This window comes from Chamaea fasciata, unplaced genomic scaffold (genome assembly GCF_029207755.1).
Source record: "Chamaea fasciata isolate MVZ Bird 193981 ecotype frontalis unplaced genomic scaffold, bChaFas1.0.hap1 SCAF_4, whole genome shotgun sequence".
NCBI lineage: Eukaryota > Metazoa > Chordata > Aves > Passeriformes > Sylviidae > Chamaea > Chamaea fasciata.
Window position 1 is genome coordinate 51016244 of NW_027094089.1, and position 18613 is coordinate 51034856.

Here is an 18613-nt window from a genome sequence, read left to right on the forward strand (position 1 = left end):
CTGTCACAGATTTGCACTAGGGGAATGAAAAACTTTATTTCCTTTATTGATAGGTCTGAATTCTGATTAGTGGAAGATTTCTGAAAATGCTGTTGTGAGGCGTTCTCTAACTCTTCATTTACACTGCATTCCACTACGCAGTGTAAACAGAACAAAACTGCAACAAATCTCTCCTGTCACTGATCATAATGCACAACTGAAGCACCACAGGTCAAGCTATCATCTGAGTAGTTCTTCTGCTTGCGTAACATTTGGTTGTGGCAGAGGCCAGAGACGGGCCTGGAGAGATCAGCCTGCAGGTATTCCTATCCCCAGTTGAACATCCATTCGATGCCTCCAGCATTCCCTAAAACCAAATCCATTGGGATAAGGACTAAAGATACAGGTGAGACTATCATAGCTGGGAAGAGAGAACTTGGGAAAAGCTGCTGTAGTATATGTTTACCTTTGGGCAGATGGAGGAAGGTTAAAAGAGCAATACTAAGTGATTGCGACTGTGGTGGCCCAGATGACAAATCATTCTGGCAACGCACAAGCTGAGCAGCATGATTCACACAAGTATCACCTCTGCATTTGATTTACTGTAGCCCTTACCTAGCAGCGCGCATAGGAAAGGTATCTACCAAAACTATGCAACATCCTGTTTGTTTAGCACCAGCCCTAGCCAAAAACAGGGCTTGGTTCCTTTTCAGGCGCCAGCTGGAACCTTCCCACGCCACCACGGATGGGAAGAAGGACACACATGTAGCGGTAGTAGAGCATTCAGAGTTCAAACTGTGCAGGTGGTGGCTGCAGGTACCACGGCCGCTCCAGACGAGAGGCGGAGGCACCTACGAAAGAAACTGGAAGGCACCTCCGTCCTCCTCACGGCGGCAGCTCCGCTCTCCCGCCCGTTCGAGGGCGCAGCGGGGAAGCTCCGGTGGATCCCGTGGCGCCGGAACGTGGCTACACTTACCCAGACACCTGACCCGGCACCTACACCAGCACTGGCACCGGCACGGCTCCGCGCAGGGCCGGCCCCTCCGCGCCGCCCCGCCGGCACCTGACGCGGCCCCGCCCGGCCGCGGCGGTGGGCGGGCCCCGCATGCAGATACGTCCCCCGCCTCTCCGGTGCGTGCTGAGGTCAGGCTGGGCTGCGCTGCCAGCGCGGAGCAGCGGGGCTGAGGTCGTGGCAGACCCGGAGCCGCGGGGGCGGGCGCGGAGCTACGGCCAGCGCTTGGCTCGGGCCGGGAGCGGCTTCCTCCCGCCGGGAAGCCGAGGGGCTCGGCGGGGCCCTTTCAGCCGCTGGCAGCGGGAGAGCGGCGAGTGCGCGGAGCGGGGCGCCCGGCCCGCCCCGCCGACCCGCTCCTCCATGCGGGCGGCGAGCGGGGCTGGGGCGCGCGGCGCCTGGGGCAGCGCGCAGCGGTGCTGAGGCCGCGACCGGGAGAGACGATGGCCAAATGGTTGAATAAGTACTTCAGCCTGGGCAATAGCAAGACGAAGAGCCCTCCGCAGCCCCCGCGGCCCGACTACCGGGAGAAACGCAACGGTGCCGGCAGCGCGCCCCGCCCGGAGGGGCCGCCGCACCTCCACCTCCACCACCATACCTCGCCCGGCTTTTCGCGCCGCCGTCTGCGCGACGACACCAGCGACCTGCTCCGCGCCTACCGCGCCCAGAAGGACCGCGACTTCGAGGATCCCTACAGCGGGCCCGGCTCCTCCCTGCGCAAGCTGCGAGCCATGTGCCGCCCGGACTACTCGGCGCCCGAGGACCTGGGCGAGGCAGCCCTCAAGGCTTCCTCCTCCTCCTCCTCCTCGTCGTGCTGCGCCACGCCTCCCACCACCGGGTCCCCGCACCTCTTCCGCAGCCACAGCGAGCGCCGCCCGGCGACGCCACCCGACGTGAAGTACATCTCCCCCAAGCACCGGCTGATCAAGGTGGAGAGCGGCGGTGGAGGCAGCGACGGCGCGGGCAAGAAGCTCAGCAAGGGCTCTAAGCAGCCGACGGTTGCTGCCCCCTCTGCCGTGAAAGATAAAGTAAGTGTTGTGCTCCTGCTGCCGCCCCTGTAGGTTAGGTAGTAGGGTTGGGGCTACTTCAGCCCCTGGAGGGACTTTTGGCGAGGGGACCAGCTACGGTACACCTGGAGTTGCCGCTGTTCTCAGCCATCCTTCATTGGATGGCCTGGCCCTTTTTATTATTTCAGGGCATATGCAGGAGTAGCAAGTGAAGTGATGGTGCGCTGTCCTTTTGGCTTTCAAGCTCACCTTGCTTCTGATGGGACGGGCTCATAGGTGTGTCTAGTCCTGCTTTGAGGCACAGTTCACTGACAGCCTCATGATGGGTACCAAGGCTCTTGGTATGCCCCTGCAAAACAGAATTTAAGTCCTTAGGGGGATGCTTGGGGATGCAGGCGCTAGAGGCCCTTGAAAAGCTTTCTGCATGTGACCCTAAGCTGAAGCCTCAGCCCGACTGTATGTGGCATTGGGGCAGTCATATATAAAAAAAATAAACTGTTTTTACGCAGTTTGTCAATAGTTTATTTATAAACTTTTTGCCTCCTAGTTCAGTGTCAAAGGTGAGGGGGTTCAAAGTCCTGAGTTCCAACTGTCATGTTGGAGGCAAACTCCATAGATACTTGCCCAATTCTAAATGTTACCCTGTCTTTTATTGGTCATTCTCTTCAAATTTTAACAAAATATTCTAGACACAAGTGCTGGACTTGGGAACTCAAGTTAGAGAGGGAATAGCACAGCACATCCTTCTACCTGTGTTGGTCTTGTGACTATAGTTCAGTTTTTCTCATGTATTTGAAATAAATGTTTCTCTATTTTGTTAATTGGCATTTTCAACTCCAGGATAATAGTCACATCACAGGAATTTCAAGTATATGCCGAATGTTATCAGTTTAAATTATCTATGTGTACGTGTTTAAATATGTAACATGATTGCATGGCAACACTTCCATGGCAACTTGATAAATTGTATCTGTCCAGGAGGAATTCCAAAGAAATCTGCTTGTGTCAGTGATGATGTAGAGTGAAAAGTCTAGGATTTGTTCTATTGTCTTAGTAGGTGTTCCTGACTGGAAGAAACTTCTTTTGTGGAAGTGTTCAGTTAAAAGTTAGTATCTCACTATGTTTAACAGTGTATGTTACAATCTATTCAGTCTTCTTTAAATATCCTACATTGATACCAAGTATCTTCTTTTAAAAAAATCTCAGCAAAAACAACTGCTTGGGGCAAAATGTATCTTTTTCTTTTTTTAAAAATCATTGTTCAATTTTAGACCCTAATGAAGCAATTTTCAAATCAGAAAATACGTATTTGTTGCTAGGTAACCTATTGCTTTGTAATGGTCATAAATCTGTATGCTGCTCCTAAGCCCTTGTTGCAGCTTCTGAAACTTGTAGGCAAAAATTCACAGTCATATTTGGGTGAGGTTTTTTTTTCAATTATTGAGAGGGAGAACTATATGTGACAAGCAGAAAAATCTGAATATATGCAAGAAATTATATTGTCCCTGTGCCTCAAAAAGCCAGCTGTGCCTGCCTGCAACAACATTTGTATATGATAGGCAACATAGTTTGCCTTTTGTTTAGTTTTGTTATTTCATCCCAGCAATGGATGTGAAATCTCTTATTTCACAGCCCTGTAGATTTTGACAGGAGAACAGAGGTCAGAGTGGGCCAGCAGGGAACTGCTTCTCTTCTACACCTGTGGTTCACTGAGGAAGAAGAGTAAGGAATTTAGTTAACTGAGTGTCTGTAGTTCAGTAGCGAACAAAGCAAATGAAAATAAACTTCTCTAAGAAAGATATAATAAGGGAGACAGTAAAGCTGGAATAAAACCCCCCCGAAGCTGGTGGTCTGCTGTTCAAAGAATTCACAGACATGCTAAAAACATTTTAAAATATCTGTGTGTAACATAGCATAAGCTAGTAAACACTTTAGGGATGGGAAAAAAAAAACAACCAAAAACAACCAAGTGCCATATAGTTATGTCTTCATAGAAGTATGTTAGTGTTTAGTGATCCAATAGTGCCTGTTAAATGTTTGTGTTTCATTCCAGCATCACTGTTTCAGTGTTTTGGTGGGGTTTTTTCTGATTTTATTTACAAAGATAGGGTGCTCTTTTCCTTTATGTGTTGATGGAGAAGTAAGGAGTTTCAAGAAATTCAGTGAGCAATTTTATATCTTCTCTGTTTTGTCATCAGTAAAGAGTTGGCTGAAAAGTTCAATTGTGTGTCATACTTGAAAGAGTTACTGGAGTGGGAAAGAGATTCAGGAAGGTGCTTGTTTGGTGTGGTTACTTATAAAGGGCAAATGGCAAAGTACGGGTAGTGGCAGATTGGTCAGCTGAAATTCCCAGAGGAAAAGAAAAATTGTACACTAGCTGATTCAGGGAATAAAGGGGAAGGAGATTTAAAGCAGTGGCAGACATGATTATATTTTGCAAGATTTTAGACAAAGGCTGGTAAAGTAACCACAGAGATGTAATGTATCTGGGCTTCAGGAAGTTTTGATGTGTAGCTGTGGAAATACCAACTAAAGCTGAAGCAGACAAACCAAAATTGCCATGCACCTTTTAGTAGTGAGGTGACTAACCTCTGCAACAGATGCCTAGTGAGAGTCATCATTTCCAGATGTCTTTGAATTCAGATTGTTGGGTGGATTTGTTTGGTTGTTTGGTTTTTGTTATTTAGGTGGGTTTGGGGACTTTACTGTGATGTTCAGACAAGGGAGAGCAGGGAGTAGGGTGTGTAAGAATTCATGGCTGAAGCAGTTGAAACAGCATACTGGTCCTCCAGTATGGTGGATAAAGAAATTATTGGCTTCCATCTTTAGTGCTGGCTTGTAAGAGCTTAACTTACTTGCTTACCACAGAGAAGCTAGGGAGTGTGGGCCGGTTGAAACAACATGTGGTTGCATTCTGGATCAATCTGGCATCTCCTGTATTTGTGTAAGAATAAATTCGAGACTTGGTTTAAGACCTACTCAATAGGCAAACCACTTGTGAATGGAGATCAAGTGAAATAAGCTGAAGTCTTCCTGTACGATTGTCCTCTATCTGGCATTGTGGTGTGTGTAAATCTATGAAGTAATAACTGAGTGGGAAGTGTCTGTGTGAAAGGAAACTTCAGATATGTTTTCACCTATTACATATTTGAACCTAACCATATCTCTGCCAGGTTTTGCAGCTGAAGAACCTGGGATACTTCCCAAAAACAAGCTGTATCATACTTCATCACAGGAAGTTCTTAAGACTTAAAAGCTAGATTCATAGCATATTGTCCTTTAAAAGACATTTATTTCATAATGAGCAGCATTTTGCACTATCTCTGTTCAGTGGAGACAGAACAATACAACAGTTCTGTATATCAAATGTGAAGACACTGCAAGTTGCAAGATCCATTTCCACAGGTGTTAAAGAAACTTTTGACATTAATATCTTCTTCTCCATTAGATAGGTTTGTTGGCACAAGTCAGTTATGGTATCTGGTAGTGGCTCAAGACAGGGACTCTGAACACATAAATCCCTAGGCAGTTATACACTTAAAATCCAAACCCCCTATCCCTCACATGACAGTCTGGACAAACAGCAACATTAGGGTCTTCTTACTTCTCATTTGTTTTGTTACCAATAGCTTGCTGTGTGTTTAGTCTTGTATCTTTCTGGTGTGCACATCTGCTGTCTGATCTCAAACTGTTGCTTCAATAGTCTACGAGTTTATTTAAGTGAATTTCGGTTTTCTTGTTACATATGTTGAAATTATTTGTAAAGTTCTGGCATCTACATTATATGTGTGTACAAACATGTACATAGACAAAATACAATAAATACATAATATGTAGTTACCGTTGTTATTTGATAAACATAAATGTATGTATTGCTGAGAAAGAGGACATTGTGGACATTCTGTCTCTGGAGACTTTCAAGACTGTTGTGGGCAAGATCCTGAACTTGGTCTATCTTTGGTATTACCCCTGCTTTGAACAGAAGAGTGGTTTGATTCACAGAATCACAGAAAATGCTGAGCTGGAAGGGCCCCACAAGGATTCCTGAGCCCAGCTCCTGGCCCTGAACAGCACCATCTCCAAGAATCACACCATATGCCTGAGAAAGAACTGTCTGTTTTTACAAGATTCTTTGCTCCCCAGGCACACTGACAATAGGATAGGAGAGATGTTTGTATCTCTGAACACCTTTGTAAATGTCCTTGCTTTTGCTGTCCACTGCTCACTGGCAAAGAGTATGATTTGACTTTTCACTCCTTTGCCGTGTGTCAGTGTGGTTGTATCCTTAATTAATGGTATGCTAGGCACTGTTTGAAAGTGGAGGAAATGATATGAGACTGAACAGTTGAAACAGCGTTGTGGTGGATTCTAACAAGAGATAGGAAAGGACTGTGATGCAGATCTTCCCGGACAGGTCATTGTTTTTGTAAATGTTACTGTTAAACAGTCTATTTACAAGGAAACAGACATAAGGTGTGGTTTTGGAGTAGTTGTGCATTGTCCAGGAAGTGTGGAAAATTGTTTCACAGAACATATTCTGCTAATGACATTTTTTAAACTTTTTTTTAAACTTTGTTTTCTAAAGGGAACAATACCTGTTAATTGTTCTGCCTGTCCTTCTTTCAATAACTCTTAGATTCTACTGAAAAAATCCTTGAAGGTGTATTTTCAAATTTAAAATACTGGAGTGGATGGGTCAAGGAAGCACCCCTTTCTTTCTGGCGGGAAAGCAGGTACAACTGCATTTTTAAACTTTGAGCAGGAGTTGGAATTTGCATGTATTGCCCACAGTGTGAAGAGTGGTCTGCATTGCCCTGTGTTAAGCAGTGACACATGTGGGATAGCAGGGGACTTCAATTGCTACCTGGGAATAGAGGATAGAAATTGAGAAGCAAGAAAGCCAGAACTGTTATTTGTATCAGCTTGTTAGCAGTTCAGTTCTGTCCCTGTGAGTGTGTGGACTTGTAAAAACTGAAGAGCAATTCACCTTCACTGAGCACTAAGCCTTGTATGTGGGGGAGTAGCTCTTGAAATCCTGTTATTAAATACTGACTTCCCCCCCACCCCCGGCACCTCACCATCAGTTCACAACTCTCAGAGAAATTTAGGCACTACATTTCCCAATTTGCGTTTCAATTATCTTTTAGATGAGATGTGTCAGTCTCTGGAAGTCATTGCTGTGAATGAGGTCTGTGATTCCTTCCAGGGGCAGAGCTAGTGCTGGTCTTTCCAATACTCAAATTTAGGACTAGGAGAAAAGGCTCTAAACACACTTTATCCGTCGGGTAGTCCTCAAGAATCATACCCTAAATTTCTGACTTTTTAGCAAGATAGTAAAGGTTCTTGATTTATTTTTCCTGATACTTACAGGAATTTGACCATGTAGAGATCATTCTGTTAGCAAGTTTTCCAAGGATGTGAAATTTCTTTTGAATAAAGAGTGGTACTTAGGCTACAAGGGGGATTATCCAACAGGTTCCAGAATTCAGTGCTTGAAGAAAACCTAGGTGGAAGTCTTTATTAATATGGAAAACAAGTCAAGACCAAATTTCAGTCTTGCTCTGTGCAGGCTGAGCTTTGTCCAGGCTTCAACATCTGAGCTGTTTGTGATGTGTAGTTGTCAGAATATTACATGAAAATAGAACTTTTTAGGAAATACCTGCTTAGGGCATGTTTGGGTGGTGAGACCTGGAGGTTGCTTGGGGTCAAAGAGAGAAATTTGGCATCAAAGGATCATGTTGTAAAAAAAGTGGTGTAAAAAAACCCCCTAATATACCCACACAAAATCTCCCAACCACCACAACACAACAGCAACCGAACAAAATAACAACACAACTCCCCCAATTTAATATTGTTATTTATTGTTGGCCACCATGATGATTAGATGGATAGAGCACCTCTCATATGAGGGAAGGCTGAGAAAACTGGGATTGTTCAGCTTGAAGAAAAGAGAGGGCTTTGGGGTCACCTAAATTGAGCCTTCCAGTATGTGAAAGGAGCCAATAAGAAATCTGGAGAGGGGCTTTCTACAAGGGTATCTAGTGACAGGGCAAGGGAGAATGGCTTTGAAATGAGAGTAGATTTACGTTACATTTTAGGAAGATTTACTCTAATGGGGATGAGGCATGGGTTACCCAGAGAAGTTATGCCTCATCCCTAGAAGTGTACAAGGCCAGGCTGGATGGGACTTTAAGCAACCTGGTCTATCCAAGGGTGTCCCTGTCCATAGCAGAGGGTTTAGAATGACGTGATCTTTAAGATCCTTCCAAATGAGGCCTTTCTGTGATTATATACAGTGACTTCTGCTTTAGCTAGGGACTGGTCTTTTGTGAATACAAATTCTCCAAGAGGACAAAGATTTTTCATTGTATTGAGTTGAATGTGTTAACTGTGATGTTCTCAGAGACACATTTGCTGTTTTTTAAGTGCCCTTGTCTTCTGTATCTTTGCTGACAGACACATGCTCTCATCTGTGATATTGGTGGATTTATTTGCAACTCACAAAAGTTGAAAGAGGAATATATGGTCTGCCTTTATACAGTTATTTAAGTATGTGCCTGCCCATGGCAAGGAGGTTGGAACTAGAGGATTTGAAGGTGCCTTCCAACCCAAACCATTCTATTATCTAAAAATAATAATATAATAATATATATTATTTATTAAAAATAAATCTTTAAATAAATCTCCCCTAGTAAAGGCCCGGTGAGTAGAAGTCTTTTAGATTTTTGCTACATGTTGTTGTAATTCCTCTTGTATTCTTCTAGAATAGTGTATCCTTAATCGCAGTAGCCACTAAATTAGTGAAATAGCTAACAGTTCTGTGCTGATGTTGGTGTTTCAAAGACAGCTTGATCTTCTGCATTTCCTTTCAATTCAAAAAAGGGATTGTGTCTGTTTTTTCAGTGTGGTGAGTTCTCATTTGTTTCCTTCTTTTTCATTCCCTTTAAAATGTTGGGTTTAGTCAGATAGAGATACCTGTGAAATTAGGCAGTTAGGTGTGTTCTTTGGTTTCTTCCTGTGGCTGCATATGCAAATCGTGCTTTTGTATATGCAAATACCCATTTAAACTTGTATTTACTATGATAATATTTGTCAGACTTTTTTTAAGACTGTAGAAGAACAAAGACTATGCATCAACAGCGAAACTTGCGACTTAGTTAATATATAATAGCGGGATAAGCCAACCACAATCTCAGCTTGTATTTAATTTTCTGGGGGATAGAGTGATTATTGCGTTTTTGATCTTGTATCTGCTGATTAACTTTTTAGCTAGTGTAATGGGTATTAATTTGTCAACTTGTCTGCTAACTGAGCTGTACTCTTTTTCTCTGTCTTCTGACTTTTAACTAGCAACCTGCTAGGAAGAGCCACTGCGAGTGTTGTCTAAATTGTTACTGACTTCTTTTGACAACTGCACTTCTATTTATGTGTTAAAGTTCCTTTTGCTTGATGTTACTGATGCCTTAAAGTACTACTGCTACATGTACAAAAATAGAAAATGCTATTATATGTGTATGGGATGCCATAGAACAGGCTTGAAAAGAGTAGGAATCGGTAGTTGTAGGAGCTCAGTGTCCACACTCAGAATGTAGATCTTGCATTCTCTCGAGACAGAAGCCACAGGTCTTTGACAATAACCCTGACAAATACATGTGATTTAGACATTAATTTGGAATCTGAATAACTACCTTCTGGGGATTCCTGATAGCTGTGTTTTCATTTTGACAGATAGGACCTGTGAGGAAGATGACTGCATTTGGCAGAGCAGGGAGTCAAATCAAATGTGTCCTATTCCAAAGGTCAGCCTCTGTGTGTGAAAGCTGTCTTTAGCTGTGCTTACAAAATTTTGACACATTCCTCTGATTGTGCCCAGGGGTAGATGTGACAAGTACAGCATTAGATCCTGGATAATCTGACTAGCTGAGACTTCTAGGAGGGATGTATTGGTAGATAATGGATGCTGTCCATTGTCTTCAACTTCTTGTCCAGTGTTTCTCAGTCAGTAACATGAAAGATCAGTTTGGAGACCAGTTGAATGAGTTTAGCCATTTGCCTTAAGTGCACTAAATCAAATCTGTGGAAGGGGCATGCATGCAGGCCCTAAACTGGGATCTCCTGTGCTGGCCTTGGCCTCTGGACTGTAGAAAACAAGTGCCTGACTGAGACCAGTTTGCTGGGCAGTGGTTGAAAGGCTGTTGGGAACAATATAAGCAAACAAAATTAACAGCAAATACCTCTTTCTGGAAAGATGATGAGCTCAGGTGAACACAGGGGCAAACTGGTTATCACATGGAAAGACCTGCTCCTGCATGCCTATGGGGAAGAGGTGACAGCATGGTGTTCTCTCAGTGGGTGTTCCTTGTGTGGCATGGAAGTGATCAAGATCAGCACCTGCAGAACCCCCACTGCACGTGCAAGGCATATACCTGTGATATTTGTGAAGAGAACTTGTGTGTAACTTTGGCAAACTTTTTTTCTGAACATAGCAGGGGAATGGTATGAGGACAGTGTAATAATACCATCTGTCATGAAGCAAGTGTTTTGCCAATTGTGTACATGACTAGGAAATTCATGTACTCAGAACCTCCTATTTCATCAAAGTTTCTGTCTGTACTTTGTCTAACCAAGCATAGAGGCTTGGAAGGTGAGCTCATTTAAGTAAAAGTAGCTTATGTGGAGATGGCAAAGAGACTTGCAGAGTAGCAACCCTTTTTCTGGTTGAGATCTCTGAAAACAGGAAAAATAATCCTCTGAAACAGGATTGTCAAAAGAAGTTCACACATTTACAATAAGTATGTTATAACAGAACCAACAATCATACCTATTTGAGGTTTTCAAGCACTGAGGTTTCTTTTTCTTTGAAAAAGCTAGAAATACTTGAGACTTCCTTGAAGTGGAGGATTTATAGCTGTTTGCAAATATAGAAGAAATCAAATTCTGGCACTGGCCAGTTGCCCATCTACGCTGAGAATTACTGAATTTTATTATATATGGATACAGTAACAGCTGGGGAGTCCTCTAACAGCTCAGCATTGTAAATCCACTTGCAATAAGATATACAGTTCCAGGAAAGGTGAAGCAGGCTGCTCTTTCTGCCTGGCTGAGTGCTGAAAAGTGGACTTGGGATTTGCTGTGGGAGTGTTGTTTAGGTTGGAGTTTTTGCATGGCTTTTTTGGGCAGTGGTCGTTTGACAGCATCTTTTATGTATAATTTTCCTCCTAGTATACTTTAGGCAAATGGAGAAGAAATGTCAAAGAGCTGTGCTAAGTCCACTTTCTGTTTCACGTTCTAGTGCAGTTATGCAAAGGATTGGCAAGTGTTATGTGTCAACATTTGCTAAGGAGAGCAGCACAGAGCTCATGCTACCACCTAGCAGCCCTTGACAGGGTCAGAGCAGAAGACAACATGGATAGCATTTCAACTGCATCACTTTTGGAAATAAAACTGCCCTTGTGACTAGGAGGAATTACTGCCGCCTGATACACATTGTCGTCTTTGTCTCAAGTGTGTGCAGCTGCTGTCACTTGATTTGCTGCTTGGGCATATGTTGCCACTTGGGGGGAGGGGACTTTTTCCCTTTGTGTTAACTGTTTTTCGAAATAATGAGGGAGTAATTTTGGACACTAAGTGAAAGAAAGAATTATATTGCCCTCTCTCTATGATCTGTGTCAGTCTGGTGGTTTTTGGTCAAAAAAACCTTTCCAGTCACTTTAAACCCTAAGTGGAGGAAAACACACACAAAAAAATATCATTAAAACGTCAGTCTTGGTAGTAAAATAAACAAAATAAGTAGTATAAAATTGCAATGTGCCAGTGTTACAGGGCTTGAGTAATGACTCTGAAGTGTGTTAGATGTTTTGTTTCCGAATCTGAATGGAGATCTCTGACTTTCCTAATAGTGTGTTCATTTATTCCATGGCACTTGTGCAGGTGTTTGATCTGTGAATACTTGTGTGTCCTGTTTTTCTTCTCTGACTGGTGGGGTATGCTGGCAGCAGGAGACAGAAGCAGATGCAGCCTCAGTCTCTTAGCTGGCAGTGTACTCCTTGTTCTTTGTTGTAAGGATTGAAACTGTTGGAATAGCACTGTGCTGTAAGTCTTACTAGTGCTGGTCTTAAAAATATAAAGTAACTCAGTTGAAAAATCCCTCATAAATAAAGTAAGCCTTCAGGGCAGAACCCTTTAGGCTTGCCCTGCTTTGAGTGATGAGCTGGACAGGGTGATCTTTTGTGGTTCTTTACCACCTGAATAATCTTACGATTTTGTAGGATTCTGATGTTGAAGCCTGCCTCTACCTGCTTTATTTGCTTCGGACTCTTTTGCCTGCTGTAGATTACATCTCTGTGCTCTGCAGTAATTCTCATATGAGGATTTCTACCTTTGCCCCAGTCCCCTTGTCACTTTCCAGAAACAAAGATTAGCTCTACCACTTCAATTATAGGGAGGAATGATTCCTGTGACTTTAATTGATGAAAAAACCTATTTATGGGACCTATGCAATGATTTTGCAGCAGTCAGGAAAGCATAGTAATGTGAAGTCAATTGTGAGATTTTCTAACCTTCAGATTTTTTTAGTCTCCTGGTGGAGGAAGAAAACATGTTCTGACAGATAATTTCTTTTTGCTGTCGTTTGTCTCAGTTCACAAAATACAAGTAAAAGTAATATTCGTTTGAGAGAAAGAATGGCACAGATGGGTTCAAGGATTTAAGTTTAGCCAAGAAGTTTACTTTTTGTCTTTTTTTTTTAAGGTGAGACCTAAAATTAAAAGGTTTCTTATTAGTGCAGTGAAAAGAGTAGCCTTAGAATATTTATTTTAAAAGTTTCTAGCAATATTTTCAGTTATAGCTCATAAACCTTAAAAGCAGAGGAGATAAAGTATGTGCAAGATAAAGAGTGGTTTTTTTCACCTGAATATTAGCAGACTTCTCTGATAAGATTTGCACTGAATTGAATTTGTTAACTGGTTGGCTCTTTCTAGTTTGTCCATCCCAACTATTCCATTGCTTTATGCTAGTCAGAAATGTTTTTGCCATGGAGTCTGCCTTTTTGAGGTTTCTGGTATGAATAGGAGCACACTTCCGTTTCAGTATCATTTAGTAACTGATCTATGACAATTGTGTATTTATCCTCTGAACCAAGACTACTTGGAAGACAGCATAGGATGCAGCCACGTGAAGCTGTTTTTATTTGCTGATGGGATGTCATTGCCTTCTGCTTTGCACATCTGGCTAGAGACTTCAGTAACATTTAACTTCCTGTCTTTCAGGTATTGATAGCTGATGACTACTCAGACCCGTTTGATGCCAAAAGTGAGTTGAACAGAATGGGAAAAGGGGAGAACACTGGCTATATGGAACCATATGAAGCCCAGAGAATAATGGCTGGTAAGAAAAGACAGTTGCACCTGTGAGTTCCAGTTGCGTGGCAGTTCACACGTGTATTATAGCTGCTATGAAACAGAAATGTCCTTTGGCATGGAAAACCCTGTTTTTGAAGATGCTTAGTTAGGCAGCAGCAAATGCCATGTAAGCATTGCATTTTCCTGCATGTACCTTTACACTTAAAAATACTGCTCTGTACTTCGCTTTTAAATATAGAAGTTTTGTACTGTCATGTGATAAGATGAAAAAATAAGAGCAATGGGAGTTGGAGTGTGTATTGCTCCTCTTGACAATGTGAAGGCTATCATCTCTGTATGTGGTTGAGATGGCCAAATCATGACATTTTGTTATTCCACTTAAAAATAGTTCATCAGCTTGCTTATAGACATTTTTCCTCAATCAGATTCAGATTTCTTGGTGTCAGAGGAGGGCTGCAGAGCTACACCTTTCTGTAGCTTCCGTCTTTCCCTCCTTGCTTCTCTGATGTTTTTTTACCAGAAGTCAAAATGAAACATTATAGGATGCCTGTGAGCCTTTAACTGCTATTCTTGGTAGTGTCCTTCCTTTTCTGTCATGTAGAGAAGTGGTTATTGGTGATGTTGTTGTACACCTTTGGACTATTTGAACCCTTTGTACTGGCATTATGCAACTCTATTTTCCATGTATTTTCTTTATCAGGATCAATATCCTACTTGTTGGCTGTGCAGTCTGTAGAATGTTCTGAGGTATGGGGCCATATGTTTTTAATTTGTGACGACTTGACCAGTCAACACATATCTTTGTGCAGATCAAATGCACATTTCTTGGATTTGTGCAGCAGGTCCTTTTTTTCTCATTTTGCGGTAAAAGTCACTCTTGTGCCCGGTTAAGTTGATTGTGTGCTTTCCTTTTCTATTGACAGCTCCTGTTTTGGGCCCTCAGGAAAGATTAATCAGTGGGGGAAGATGAGGCTGTTGGATCCAAAGATCCTTTTTTTCATGCAAGTGTTCCTATTTTTCTTTTCTTAAAGCATTCTGAAGAGAGACACAGGAGATGACATGGAAACAGTACTTTGGAAGTTTTCAGTATCTCATAGAAGGGTTGGAAACGGTTATTTCTCATTAGTGTAAATATATTCATTATAAGTTGAGGGGTTTCTCAGAAAATCAGATTAGTCCAAATAATTTCATGCTCTTTATACAGCAGTGATGAGCATTTGTAGTTTAAACTATTAAGTTTTCAGTGCACTGGCTTGTTTCTTCCTACATTTAGGACTGGAGTTTGTTCTCCTGTTCCAGATTAGCCATAACAAGTGAGATATTTAGTGGACAATACTGGCTGGCTTAGCTGCAGTAAGGGACAATAGGTTTGTGAGCCATTGTAGTTACAAGACATCCTTTTGCCTAATTGGTGCTTGGTGCAACTGATAAGCTGTTATATCTGCTCCATGTTATTGTAAAGGAAATATATGGAGCTCTCAAAGATGCTAAAGGCACTTTTGAAAGGGTTTAATTGATTGTAATGATAGAGCAAGTGTTCTGAATATTCATGTGACTGAGCTAGTAGAAGATGACTGATATACCTGTGTAGAAGTTTAGTGTTTTGAGATCTGTGTGTTTAGTTTCCAGTCATCTTGTCCTAGTGTGGCTAGAGAAGGTCTCCCCATTAAACCTCCATGGCATTAAGTTGTGTTGTCTGTATTCAAGCACGTAGTTTTATGTGTGGGGATTTTTTATTGCTCAGGTGTTGCCGTTGCATTTTACTTGATAAATGAAAATCCAAAGGCATCTTGTTGGAGAGTTTTTAAAGGTTCTGTTTATATTTACCGAATGAGTTCTATTATGTATCTGCTGTTTCTGAAGTTTGTCTTGCCTCAAAATATTTACTCCTTTGTTATGTTTGTTAATTTTGTTTTCTCATGAATAGAAGAACATCAGATGGCTATCTGTTTAGCCTGACTAATCTGATTAAATCCTTCTGATTGCATTTAACATGGCTTAATCCTAGAGAGAGGGAATTTACATAACCCAGTGGAATGCACTGTAGGAGGGACAGAAAATAAAACAGCTTTTTATCAGTTATTCCATGTTTACTGGTGTACCCTAACTCTTGAACTCTGGGAACCCAGTGTAAGGGTGGTTGAAATACGGCCCTAAAACTTTTGTGCATGCCACGTGCTCCTTGAGATAGCAGAAGATTAGGCAAAAGCAGGTGTTCATATGAAATAAGACTCTATTATTTCAATATGAGAAAGTAAGCTTACATCTGAATAGAAATGCATGATGTCTGAAGTAACTAATATTTTTATTCAGAGCTTATCCTTTCTTCCTAAAAGTTCTGTGGTCTCGCAGTTGTCAGGCAGTTTGTTCAGAGCTGATGTTTAATTTAAAAGAAAAGGCAGTCCCTGAGTTGATTTATTTCAATTAACTATTGAATGGTCTATCTGTTCCCATGCTATCTGTGGTTAGAATTGGGTTCAGTCAGGCTTGAAGTTTCTTCTGCTAATAGTGCCCCCCAAAAATACTCTCTCCCCAGATTTGTGGTTATGATGACTGGAAAAAAAACCTTTATGACAAGGTTTGGAAAGATTTCTCAAAGAAAGATTTGACCTGAGGCTAAGGTAGAGTGTGTTGATAGTGAATGCATATTGATAAGAAGCTATCATCTCTTGTCAGGCGAACACATCTGCTGTGGTATTGATATTCGTAAGTGTCTGTCCTGTCTTCAGGAAATCCATGCCGAAGGTTCAGAGAGAATCCCTGGCAATCCAGTTCCCAAAGTGCTTTGTGGTGGTAGTCAGTTTGGCTGGGTGTGCACCCAAAGCCACAGCTACAGTTGCTGCATCTTTGCCTTGCCGCAGCCTATTTGGAGATCTGATGTCCCAGGGGAGCTACATGAGTGTAAGAGAAGTTCTCTGTGATATGTGATGTGAAGTATCCTAGACTATGCATGGAGTGAGATTCTGGACTGGCTACTATCAAGCATGCATGGCAGCAATAGAGATAGCCACCATGCTGATTTCTAAGGATCCTGAGTAGTATGTGGACCTTACTTCTCCCCTGGTGTCAGTCTGTAGCTGCTGCAGTGACACGTGGCCTGTCACAGAAACAAGCTTGTGCTGCTTTACCTACACTGTAACCAAGCATCCCTGCTTGGATCAGGTGTAAGATGTTCTTTGTGCTCACGAGAGAGCTCTGCAGAGAAGCAGAGGCTAGAGATGCTGCATTTGAACAGAAGTGAATAGCTGAGACACTGTCAGGTCAGAGTGCAGGTGGTCATAACATCCAGGCTTCTCTGTCATCCATTCCTCTCAGGAAATGCTAGGGGAGGAGAAGTTAGGTTCCACTTGAGTATGTGCTCCCATCAGCCTGCACTGAATGTGAGATCCTGAAGAGAGGTCTGTTTGTTTTATGTGGTAATCCCTTACTTGAGAGGAGAAAAGGTTTCCTCAGTTCATGGATATGACTATGGCTATGGTTGGGGAAAATGTGTGCATTTTTTTGCCTTTAAAATCCCCTAAAATCATAAGGCCCTATTCTAGCTATAGCCTTACAGGCATGCCTTTCCTCTTTCTCCTGACAGCTGTACATATTGACATAGCTCTTCCAGGCATCCCTGCCTTTCAGAAGGAATTAACACCAGTCCTCAGATTGCATATATGCAATCAAACGTCAGATCAAGGCTGTCTATACCACAGTCTTCTATGTGCTGCATCACGGAGTGCATCTCAAACTTGCCTTTGAGAAGGATCCAATTTGGGATCATCATTCAGATGGAGATATGCTGGTAGACAAGTTGTTACACAAAGAAATGTGTCATTTTAAGGTATGATAAGGAATACTGGCTACAAGAATGAGTGAATGAACTGCATCTGTTGTCCTACTTGGTACTTGGATTTGAAGAGAGCATCTTGCTTCCAAAAGAAGATGTTATATGCCCTGAGTAACTTCTAAAGTTACCCTGATAAGAAAAGCTTATGATCTCTTGTGTAAGAAGCACCTGGCATGATACATGCTATAATACAAAATTCAGCTTACTTAAACAACAGTAAAATTAAGGTCATTTTAAGTTTCAAAATAATTTGGAACCACATAATGAAAAATGCTGGATGGTGGGGATGTTTGGTGAGAGAGGAAGCATTATCAGGATATGATGCCTACATTCCTACATTAAGAAATGTCTTTTAGCAAAATCACTCCTGTTTTTTTCTGGATCAGGAATTGTATCTTCTGTTCTGTGGAATGGTCAGGGAAAGAGAGATAGGCAGGGCTAAGCTCTTGAGTTAGGACAATGATTTGAAAGGCGGGTTAAACATGTGGTACATCAGTGCCTTGATTTCTTAGAGATCCAGGAATGCCTCTGGTCTGTGCCCTGGGGGTCTTGATGTACATCACATTTTTTCTTTGCTTTGATAGGGATGACCTAGGACTGTGCCAGAGACATCAGCCTCTTTATGGGGTTCTGGAGTCTAGGTCATGCATTTGCCTCAAGAATGTGGTAGCCAGGGAGAAAACCCTCTTTTTATGTCTCAGGATTCTGAAAACTGAAATGGGTAGCATTTCTGCAAACAGTTGCTTTCCCTGAGATGTAACATACCATGTGGTATTCCTCATGGAGCAAATGCTATGTTGTGTGCAGACCTAAGAAGGCTGTCATAGCACTATTGGTAAAATATACACTGTGCCTCTGTTCTGATCAGGGTAACTGTAGAGGTTCCTCAGGGCATAAAATATCTCCTTTTGGGCAGCCAAAGTAGGTGTTATATGAGAAAGGAATTCAGTTTGTTATTGATGCATTCTTCACAAGAGTCTAGTCAACACATTTGTCCTGGGAACTGGGCATGTCAGATCTTGTAGGTGGAGTGTGCTAACCCATGAGGTCAGGGAGAGTGCTCAGTGTGCATTTGGCAAATTCCAAATCGACACAGAACTATGCTGCCACTACTCTCTGAACACTGGAAAATCTAAGTAAGCCACAAAAAGGCTTCTGGCCATAAATGGAAAGCTGAACTCAAGTTTCAAACTAAATAGATGAGCTTGTGTGCATGCTCAAGGTCTAGGCAAGTGATATGGCAGAAGGATCTGAAGAGCTGGGATCTATTCCTAGGGATGCTCTAGAGCATTAGGATCATGGTACAGAGATATCTGTTTTCTTGCCTGTGTTGTTCAATGCGTTCATCAACCTGAGTAATACACATTTGCACTTGTAACAAAAGTGAGCATAAACCAAGGGAAGTGTGTGACAAGGAGGGGCAGGG

General features: G+C 42.4%; 1 protein-coding gene across 2 annotated transcripts in view; it reads left to right on the plus strand.

The window, feature by feature from the left end:
* The first annotated feature begins 1170 nt into the window (after positions 1–1170).
* SHB (SH2 domain containing adaptor protein B) overlaps positions 1171–18613 on the plus strand; it is a 90682-nt gene continuing 73239 nt past the window's right edge. The window contains exons 1-2 of one of the 2 annotated variants that reach the window (XM_066181530.1): positions 1171–2016; positions 13263–13380. In XM_066181530.1, coding sequence (XP_066037627.1) covers positions 1432–2016; positions 13263–13380 — 703 coding nt within the window. In that variant the 5' untranslated portion in view covers positions 1171–1431. The remainder of the gene's footprint in view (positions 2017–13262; positions 13381–18613) is intronic. The other variant, XM_066181529.1, reaches the window with a different exon arrangement.